The sequence below is a fragment of the Pimephales promelas genome, chromosome 11 (assembly GCF_988280905.1).
Source record: "Pimephales promelas chromosome 11, fPimPro1.hap1.1, whole genome shotgun sequence".
Taxonomy (NCBI): domain Eukaryota; kingdom Metazoa; phylum Chordata; class Actinopteri; order Cypriniformes; family Leuciscidae; genus Pimephales; species Pimephales promelas.
The window spans coordinates 34,498,584-34,509,436 of record NC_142779.1 but is presented as its reverse complement, the minus strand read 5'-3'; the positions used below and the strand labels follow the sequence as shown (position 1 = coordinate 34,509,436).

At 41.0% G+C, this 10,853-nt stretch overlaps 1 protein-coding gene across 1 annotated transcript; it reads right to left on the bottom strand.

Moving 5' to 3' along the window:
• Nucleotides 1-8,356: 8,356 nt before the first annotated feature.
• LOC148977242 (uncharacterized) lies at nucleotides 8,357-10,076 on the bottom strand. The gene is made up of 2 exons (XM_089117427.1): nucleotides 9,729-10,076; nucleotides 8,357-8,590 (listed from the first exon to the last, which is right to left on the bottom strand). Exons 1-2 carry the CDS (start codon nucleotides 9,949-9,951, stop codon nucleotides 8,406-8,408), a joined length of 408 nt encoding a protein of 135 aa, XP_088973553.1. The 5' UTR covers nucleotides 9,952-10,076; the 3' UTR covers nucleotides 8,357-8,405.
• Between the last annotated feature and the right edge of the window lie 777 nt (nucleotides 10,077-10,853).

Here is a 10,853-nt window from a genome sequence, read left to right as displayed (position 1 = left end):
TAAAATAGACATAGAGTGTCATTTCACTTTCCATTTTCAGAAGTCCTTCAATCGGACTTCCTCGTCTTATTCAGTATTTCTCCTCCTCTCTGCATCCTGTCACGCTCCCGTCAGATGTGACAGAGCAGATGCAGAACGTCCCGCCCTGAGTAAGACACGGTGTGTGAGGCTGTCAATCACTCCAGCTCTATGAGCCTCTGTCATGCACTGATGGACATCTGCACTTTCCCACCTAGTAGGGGGCGACTGAGCGGCGGGTCGCGCCAAAGAGATGTATCCTAAATAAACTATTAATAAGCAATCAATGTTTCTGCTAGGCTTTTATATATATATATAAATATGAAGATATTTGAATTATACATGTTTTAATCCGATAAAAATAATTGTGTTAAATAAATAAATAGATATGAATAAAAGGATTATGCATATCTTACTTTGTCCCCCTCTTAAAGGGATACTCCACTTTTTTTGGAAATAGGCTCATTTTACAACTCCCCCAGACTTAAACAATTGAGTTTTACCGTTTTCGAATCCATTCAGCCGATTTTCTGATATTTAGAAGAATATCAGTAACCAGACAGTTTCTGGTCTCATTGACTACCATAGTATATATATTTTTTCCTACTATGAAAGTCAATGAGACCAGAAACTGTCAGGTTACAGATATTCTTCTAAATATCAGAAAATCAGCTGAATGGATTCGAAAACGGTAAAACTCGACTGTTTAACTCTGGGGGAGTTGTAAAATGAGCCTATTTCCAAAAAAAAAAAGTGGAGTATCCCTTTAAAGTCCAATTACACAATAATATGGCAATTTCACAGTACAACAGGTAATGGGCAATTATTCAACTTAGTCATGCAGTGTAATGTTTCAAAACAGTTATGCTAAAACATCAAACTACTTCACAACTTTAGGATTCGTTCAGTACACGTGTTTTGAGAGTGTATTTTCCTGATAGATGACTTTCTTTGTGTATATGGTTGGACAAATCCATCTTTAGCCCTGCAGTGTTATCGAGCGCACGGCCCTTCTCGCCTCCCCCCGATCGACCCCTTTTTTATGAATAATTGGTGATGTGTGTCAATATTGCACCCCATAGTAACCATATGGTTGGCCTGAGCAGACAGGCGATTGTTTGGTGCTGTGAAATATTGTGTTTCCCTGTGAGATGTGGAGCCAGTGGAAGCAGAAACTGTTGCTCAGACTGACAGTTACATTGTGTGTCTGAATGGGAAAACTTCTGAGGAAAAGATGCAAGTGGACCCAGACAGAATGTCCTGACCTCCGAGAGAAAAGACGATTTGACATGGTATAAGGTCTTCCATCGCTTCCCATCTCTCGCTATCTGCCGTTCAGCCAATGGGAAATGAAGAGGAACATTAAACTTAAGTGTAGCTTTTCTTTTGTTCTTCAACCCTTCAGGAGAGACTTTTTTTCAGAGATCAGACTGATGGACTGAAACTAGACGCAATGATGACAGTCGTGGTGCGGTTTAAAGAAGTACCTTTGTAAACATATTCATTATAAAATACTATATGTGATGACATTTGTTATCATCATCATACAGGTGCTGTTTCAATGTAAAATTGTAACATGTAAAATTTCAAAGTAAAATTACAATGTATTGGTTTAGTTGTATGTTATGGTAACATTGGTTGTACTTCCTTTAATTTAAATTTATTTTTATATATAGGTATGTGTGCACCAACACGCTTTTAGAAAAAAAGTTTCAGTGTGGTTCTGTGTAGGAGAACTCCTGACTCAATTGGGAAGAGGATTTTCTCTAAATAAGGATAAATGCCTTTAAAACATTATTTATATATAATTTCTTTCGCAAATGTTTTAATTGGACGTTGTTTGGCATTTTTTAAATGTTACTACTCGTTTCAGAATGTTTAGAACATTCAAATGTAACATTTTATTAAGATAAAATGGAATGTTCGACCAAACAAACATTTACAAAACTAGACATTTTGAACGTTCATAAGTAGCATTTTTATAATCAGAATGTTAGCTTTTACATTTTTGTGAGTGTTGGGTTAGTTCACTCAAAAATAAAAAAATACAGTCATACTCACCGTCGCGTCAACCCAATGGCATCTATGCTATTAAAAAACAACTTACTTTTTTAATTGTTTTATTTTTCCCTCATCCGCAGTCCTCTGTTGGATTATGCATATTTTAATCAAGAGTGTGCTGGCCTGATCAAAAGGGATGCATTCTCTTAAAGTGATCACTTTAATCATCCTTTCCACAACGCTTGGAACAATCACCATTCTGTCAGCATAATCGGCTTTGTTTTCCACAAAGAGAGACTAAATTGATGCCCATTCTGCCTTTATCTTAAAAATAAAGCGTAACAATTAAAGCCCATGTCTCTTTGCTCAGCTTTTGATGTAGCACAATGCTTTCCCACTCGCTGTTTCTTCTGGGGTAGTAATGTGAAGCATGCGGCCGGACCTCAAGCTAAGCGGGAACAAGCATGGGGCGGCTCCTTGTTTTTGCTCAATCGGAGGCATTCAGCAACAGTGTTTGGACTATCAGTATGATTTATTTGTCTGTATTGACCTGCGTCCCCTGCTTAATTACCCTGGGATAATCTCAGACAGAGCCTCTTGACACTGGCAGAAAGCCCAGCCACTTTGGCTCTGGGGACCAACTGTTGACCTGATGGTTGGGGGTTGACGGGACGGGGCGATGGGTCCTATTATCCCGGTCTCTGTAGTGTCCGAAGCCACGGATCTACAACCTCTCGGGTGAGCGAGTCCCATCGCTTCCCATCAAGTCCCATCTCGTCCCATCGCGTCCTGTCGCATCCCATCAAGTCCTGTCGCGTCCCATCGCATCCCATCGAGTCCCATCGTGTCCCGTCGAGTCCTGTCGCGTCCCATCGTGTCCCGTCGAGTAATGTCGCGCCCCATCGCGTCCTATCGAGTCCCATCATGTCCCATCGATTCCCATCGCGTCCCATCGCGTCCCATTGAGTCCCATCATGTCCCATCGATTCCCATTGAGTCCCATCGCGTCCCATCGAGTCCCATCACGTCCCATCGAGTCCCATCGCGTCCCATCGAGTCCCATCGCATCCCATCGCGTCCCATCGATTCCCATTGAGTCCCATCGAGTCCCATAGTGTCCCATCACATCCCATCGAGTCCCATCGCGTCCCATCGCGTCCCATCGAGTCCTATCGCATCCCATCGCGTCCCATCACGTCCCATCGAGACCCATCACGTCCCATCGAGTCCCATCATGTCCCATCGATTCCCATTGAGTCCCATCGCGTCCCATCGAGTCCCATCACGTCCCATCGAGTCCCATCGCGTCCCATCGCATCCCATCGCGTCCCATCGATTCCCATTGAGTCCCATCGAGTCCCATAGTGTCCCATCACGTCCCATCGAGTCCCATCACGTCCCATCGAGTCCCATCGCGTCCCATCGAGTCCTATCGCATCCCATCGCGTCCCATCACGTCCCATCGAGACCCATCACGTCCCATCGAGTCCCATCACATCCCATCGAGTCCCTTTGCATCCAATCGAGTCCCATCGCGTCCCATCGAGTCCCATCACGTCCCATCGAGTCCCATCGCATCCCATCGAGTCTCATAGAGTCCCATCACGTCCCATCGATTCTCATAGAGTCCCATCGAGTCCCATCACGTCCCATCGCGTCCCATTGAGTCCCATCGCATCCCATCGAGTCCCATCGCGTCCCATCGAGTCCCATCATGTCCCATCGATTCCCATTGAGTCCCATCGCGTCCCATCACGTCCCATCGAGTCCCATCGCGTCCCATCGAGTCCCATCGCATCCCATCGCGTCCCATCGATTCCCATTGAGTCCCATCGCGTCCCATCGAGTCCCATAGAGTCCCATCACGTCCCATCGAGTCCCATCACGTCCCATCGCGTCCCATCGAGTCCCATCGCATCCCATCGAGTCTCATAGAGTCCCATCACGTCCCATCGATTCTCATAGAGTCCCATCGAGTCCCATCACGTCCCATCGCGTCCCATTGAGTCCCATCGCATCCCATCCCATCACGTCCCATCGAGTCCCATCGCGTCCTGTCAAGTCTCATCACGTCCCAACGAGTCCCATCGCGTCCCATTGAGTCACATCACGTCCCATCGAGTCCCATCGAGTCCTATTGAGTCCCATCACATCCCGTCGCATCCCATTGCATCCTATCGAGTCCCATCGCGTCCTATCAAGTCTCATCACGTCCCAACGAGTCCCATCGAGTCCCATCACGTCCCATCGTGTCTTATCAAGTGTCATCGTGTCCCATTGAGTCCCATTGCATATCATCGAGTCCCATCTCGTCGCATCGAGTCACATCACGTCCCATCAAGTCCCATCACATTCCATCGAGTCCCATCATGTCCTAACAAGTCTCATCACGTCCCAACGAGTCCCATCGAGTCCTATCACGTCCCATCGTGTCTTATCAAGTGTCATCGTGTCCCATTGAGTCCCATTGCATACCATCGAGTCCCATCGCGTCACATCACGTCCCATAGAGTCCCATCACATCCCATCGTGTCCTATCAAGTCTCATCACGTCCCAACGAATCCCATCGTGTCCCATCGAGTCCCATCACATCCCATCGAGTCGCATCGCGTCTTATCAAGTCTCATCGAGTCCAATTGAGTCCCATCGCGTTGTCGAGTCCCATCGCGTAGTCGAGTCCCATCGCGTCCCATCGTGTCCCATCACGTCCCATCGAGTCGCATCGCGTCTTATCAAGTCTCATCGAGTCCAATTGAGTCCCATCGCGTTGTCGAGTCCCATCGCGTAGTCGAGTCCCATCGCGTCCCATCGAGTCCCATCACGTCCCATCGAGGGCTATCACGTCCCATCGAGTCCCATCGCCCTAATGAGGCGTTCAAGCGGCTCGCCCTCAGTGGTCAATCATTGAGTGAGGACAGTGGCTCTAATTGAGCCGTTTCAACACATCCATCTAATATAAAAATGATCCGACGGAGCCTTTGAACTCAGAAAGTTCAAGAAAACAAACTGAGCTGAGCTTTTCCAGAGAAAATAGAGCAACGTAAATTCATTTCCAAGACGACATCCCACAAATGCACAATGTGAGGGAAAGCAAAACTAATTAGCAGGAAAGTTGTGCCTGCAAAATAAACATTTAAAAACACAGCATGATGCCAGAGATTACATTTTTCAGGTGTTTTGTCTGTGCTTTTTCTAATTGTGTTTTTCTATACGTCTTGCCAGTGGAGTTTGGGCCGTGGTTTATGTAAAAAAAGAAATCAAATGAGCTGCTTGTGTTTGAAGTCAAAGCGAGTGAGATCATTGCAATGTTCTCACCAACTCAGCCCCCTTTACAAAGATCATTTTAATATGCTTATAATGCAATGTTTGTCAAAAGTAAATGAAAATTGATAAAGATCTGATGCCTCAACATCAGGAGATTTCTTTAAACTATTAGAAATCAATAAACGTCTTTTAAACTGAAGTTCCATCATAATGTTAACCCTTTTCCCCAGAAGCAAATGAGTGTATTGTTTCTTAAATAATACCCGAGGAAAAACTTTAGAAGAGACACATTTGATATTACAGGAACCTTTTTCTCAGGAGAACAATATGAGTAATCTGTTCTGCATTTAATCTTATATTGCTTTACGGGAAACAACCGCCATATCGAAGGGATGATTTGGGATTGCTTTTTAATCAATTATGTATGTTCTTTTATATGCTTTAGGAACACCATAAACACAGATCAAAAAAAAGTATTAATAATATTATGAATTAGCTTTTATTTTTGTATTTTCAGTTTTTCATTTTCATTTTTTTTTTACATTTTGTCATTTTTATTAGCGTTTGTTCTTTTGATCATTATCTTTTATTATTACTGTTTAGGTTTAATTTATTTTATTTAACTTTTAGTTTTTGTTTTATTTACTTCCATATGGCTTAATAGGATAGCCTACATATTTTATTTCAGCCTAATTTCATTCATTTTTGTTTCAATTAAAAGGTTTATAATAGTTTACTTTTAATTTTTAATGTTCAGGGAAATAATGTTTCCATAATATTAGCAAAACATTCCTACAACATATTTTAATTAGCTGGGAAGCCTGGGATCACGTGAAATACAACAGCTCGGATCTATTTTAACTTGTTTGTGAAAATTCTTCTTTAGTAAAATAACATTCTTTTTAGTGCATTAAATGAACAAAATAACCAAAATACACAAAAACTAAAACACATTAGTTGGAACGAAGGTTCCAAAGGCTGCATACCTGTTGGCATGAAGAGAGAGAGAGAGAGAGAGAGAGAGAGAGAGAGAGAGAGAGAGAGTCAGCCAGCGGGGGCCTCATCACTCTCTCCACACTTCTGCTGTCATTCTGTGATGGAGCGTTACTCACTCTCACTCTCTCTCTCTCTCTCTCTCTCTCTCTCTCTCTCTCTCTCTCTCTCTCTCACACACGGCCACACCAGCTTACACCTAAGTCTGCATTATACTTCATACCTCTCATTCAAGTATGGACAAAAATATTATACTCTGCATCTGAGTAAATGTCTATATACTGTAAGGGTATGTGCCTTAGACGAACACACATATTATTATTATTTAAACGTTTTTGTGCTAACTAAATCTGTTAAAGTTACTGGAATACGTTTTCATAACTTTGAGAGAACCTTGCCAAACCTCTAAGAAAGTTCCCTGTTATCTGGTACCCTACTACTACTATATTTACTATATTTAGGATACTAGGTATTGCATTTTTCAAGACACTTTTAAATAAAATGTTTGTATTAGCTTAATATATAGGCCTACATTTTCCAGCACTTAGGCCTACAACTTACAATTATATGTAAGAATGTTTATGCATTAATCGCTTCTCGTACTCGTACCCTACTGCCTTTGTGTGATAAGCTTGTAATGAACCTGAGGACTCAGGTGTGGATTCCTGATTTAAATGTGAAGGACTCGGGACGGTTTTGCCGGAAAAATCCAAAGGAGGGACTGTTACGCGCGCTCCAGAGAGACTCTCTTCCGTTCAATCAATGACACATTAAATTAATGCTTAAAATGTGCAGGATAATGCCGAAACAGTCATTCTGTGCTGTATCATTGTGTCATGCAAATAAATTGATTAATTTAAACTATAGTCTCACATATGATAACTATACTGTATAGTTATATTCAAACTATCATAACTGTTAAATACCTCATCTGTTGACAATGATGGCAGTGAATCGCAGTGCAGCAACAAACATCTCCAAATCACCATGACTGTCGCTTTCAGCAGCGTGGGCGACGTCTGGATGCTCGATATTCCCAAACTCGTTTTACTAAGCAAACAACGAAAATGATCGAGGGCTTGAATGACATTGCTGTCTCTTGTACTACGTTATGCGTTGCAGTGATGTGCCGTTCATTAACGAACGTTCATTTTGAACGAATCTTTAATATGACTCGAAGCTACCGAGTTGTCTCAGAGAGTGATTCATTCATTTTGTGTTGACCGCGCATGCATATTGCACAACAAATGGGTTCTGAATCTGTACTGGAAACAAAAAATGATTAGTCTCTCGAGAATTCGGGTTCGGGGCGGGTCCGAGTCTTTCGTTCTTCCTGTCAGACCCATAGAGGCTATGCTGTCAGTACCGGAAAGAGAAATGTTTAATTAATTTTTACGAGTCTTCGGGTTTGAATCGGGTTACTGCTGCAGTTCACTTAATGGCAACACTGTGTCGCTAATAACAAGAGTTTCTACGTTCTACATATTTTAAAACAAATGTCTAAATTAAATTAAGAAATTGATTTAAAAAAAAAAACTACACAAAAACAGCAGGTAACCTTTCCCAGTGTTTCAGGAACATGCTCAGGGCCGTACTGGGACTGAAATTCAGCCCGGGACTTTAAGATGGAGAGGCCTTTTACGCGAGTACCCTTGGTGCTATTGGTGCTTTGTTATTTTAATTCTAATAGTGTTTTTATGGTATAAAGAGAATCAGATTATGCTGAAAACCTTCAAGAAACTTTAGGATGACACCTGCCTCCTCAGATTGTATAAGCAAGTCACCACTGCACTGAACACAACCAGGTCAGCAAAACCTAATCTCGATCACATAAGTCACAGTATAGTGCTAACTACCAGCATGTCATGTGCACAGTCAGTTGGAGTGATAAAATAGTTACAAATACTCATATTCTCAAAAACTAGCTTAGCTTCCCCTGTGATGGACCCTGCCTCTGCTTACTGATGTGCAGCTACATGAGAAGAACTTCAGTTATAAATATGACTAAGAATAAAAAAATTTCTAATTCAATCTGTGCTTCAGTCAGGTTATTATCTAGTATGTGGAATTATTGGCATTTTAACCTATATGTAAATATCTGATTGATTTATTTTCCTAATATGATTGCCTACCCAGCCCTGCACACTGCCCCTGTACCTGTCACTGTTTTGATACTGGTTCCATTCTTCTCCTCCTGCTCTTCTTTCTCTTGCTGCTCTCCTTCCTCCTGCTCCTCCTCCTTCTCTCCCTCATCATCAATACGACTGCAGGGGTCATCCTCAACCTGTCCCTCTCCATCACTGACCTTAACAGCTAATATACATACAGAGATTACTTGCTTATAGAAGGACGTTGTCTGTGTGTGATGACACACTGCAAACTGCTCATAATATATAATATATCTCTAAACATGTGAGGGATACATGGCTATAACATGATAACAGCACATTTTTATTACATGGCTAATAAATCAATAATTTGACACAATTATACATACAGCGAATATGTATGTACAATTATACATACAGCTAATATACATACAGAGATTACTTGCTTAGAAGCATAGACATATACACTAGACCTCACCTTGGATACGGCAGTTCATTAGAACGAATGCGTCAATAGAGCCGCCATCTTGAAACAGGGGAGCCCCTCTACTTTAATGCATCAGCGTCAATGTAGTAGACACAGGTCTAACGCAAATAAAATCACCATAAATCATCATGAATGCGATTTTTCTTGTTTTTTTGGTTTGTTCCAACGGTCAGACATGTATTTATCATTGATTCCAGAAAGAAAAAAAAATTTAAATTTTTTTTTTTTTTTAACATTCTTCCTAGTTCAGATTTCATCTGTGAACTTCATACGCTGCACAAAAGTCCGCCACCATCAATGAATTCGAAGTAAAGGCAGAGATAGCAGCGTTACCTAGCTACTTCCTATGACAAGACCCCTGTTCCAAGATGGCGGCGGTTTTGACGCATGCTTAGAACCCCCAGGTGAGGTCTAGTGTATATGTCTATGGCTTAGAAGGATGTTGTCTGTGTGATGACACACTGCAAACTGCTGTTTATATATCTCTAAAATGTAAGGGACACATGGCTATAACATGATAACAGCACATTTTTTTATTTCATGGCTATCTACCAAATAAATCAATAATTTGACACACAATATTGATTTAAAAATGAGTTTACTGTTTTAAAAACTATTGTATTGCTTCCGCTAAAGAAAAGAGTTCTGTCTACGGTTAGAATCCTGCGTGTCCATGGCAACGCGCGGCCTGTTATCAAGCAATAACAGACCGCATTCGTGGCACGAAACTAATACAATAGTTTTTATAGCAACTACAACCGCCTCGCTCTACATTATCCCTTATATAATATATATGCCTATATTTAAATGCAAATATAAACAATTTCAGTGTATAAACGCATCACTAATTGTGCACCTGTCCTGCTGCTGGGTCCTCCTTCCTCATCTGTAACGTTACCTCCTGCCACAGCACCCTTTTCCCGGAAAAGGTCTGTTAATTTGGCGCATTTATTAGCTGCCTCTCGTGCCAACATTTTTTTCTTTTTCATTCTTATTTTGTCGGCCCCACCCATTTCTTTCTCATCTTTCCCTCTTTTCAGCATTTTTAAATGTCCGTCTCTGTTGCAACTTGCATTCATACAAAACTCCAAACTCCTTTTTTCGGCGCCTTAAGTTTGAGCCAATCGGATGTCAGGAAAAACGAGGATCAGTCCAAGTTAGGAGGGGCCGCTCGTATCCCCCCTCAAGATTGAAGGTATTGGTTTGGCCTAGTCTGAAACACACACACACACGTTCCGCTGTAGCTGAGCGGCCGCCGCGCCGGTCGTTTATCATAAAACGTAATATCATCCAAAAAAAAATATATATATATATATATATGTATATATGAAGAGTTCAGATGCAAAAGCCTCTAAATGCCATTTGAAATTTTCTTCTTTAATGAAGATTTTTATCAAACTTATATATTTAAGTTCAGTAATTTCACTTAAATAACAATTAATAGGTAATTATCATTGCCATTTAAGTGAAATTACTGAACTTAAATATATAAGTTTGATAAAAATCATCATTAAAGAAGAAAATTTCAAATGGCATTTAGAGGCTTTTGCATCTGAACTCTTCATATATATATATATATATATATATATATATATATATATCATTGACCACCGGCCGGTTCGGCCCGAAATGGACCGGCCGTTCGGGATTGTTCCCGGTATTCCCGATTGCCAATCATGCTGGACGGATGTGGCCAGCTCATTTACACTCACACATTCATATCAAACTTACACTTAGGCTACACTCAAACTTATATTTCACCTCAACATTATTTTTTAAATAATAATGTTTGATTATTTTTTTTTTCTCACAATAACTTAAGCTTGGGGAAGGGTCATTTTAATAATAATAATAAAAAAAGACACACTATTCTAAAAATACCCAAACGGGAGGGAAAAAAGAAAATAAACAAAAATTAAAGAGTAGTGTAGTGAAGTGAAGTATATAAAATAAAAACTCATTTAAAATATTTATATAAATA

Coding starts and splice junctions, on each gene's coding strand:
- LOC148977242 (XM_089117427.1), bottom strand. CDS start 9,951: ATGAATGCAAGTTGCAACAGAGACGGACATTTAAAAATGCTGAAAAGA. Junction 8,591..9,728: donor AGGACCCAGCAGCAGGACAG/GTGCACAATTAG, acceptor TATGTATATTAG/CTGTTAAGGTCAGTGATGGA.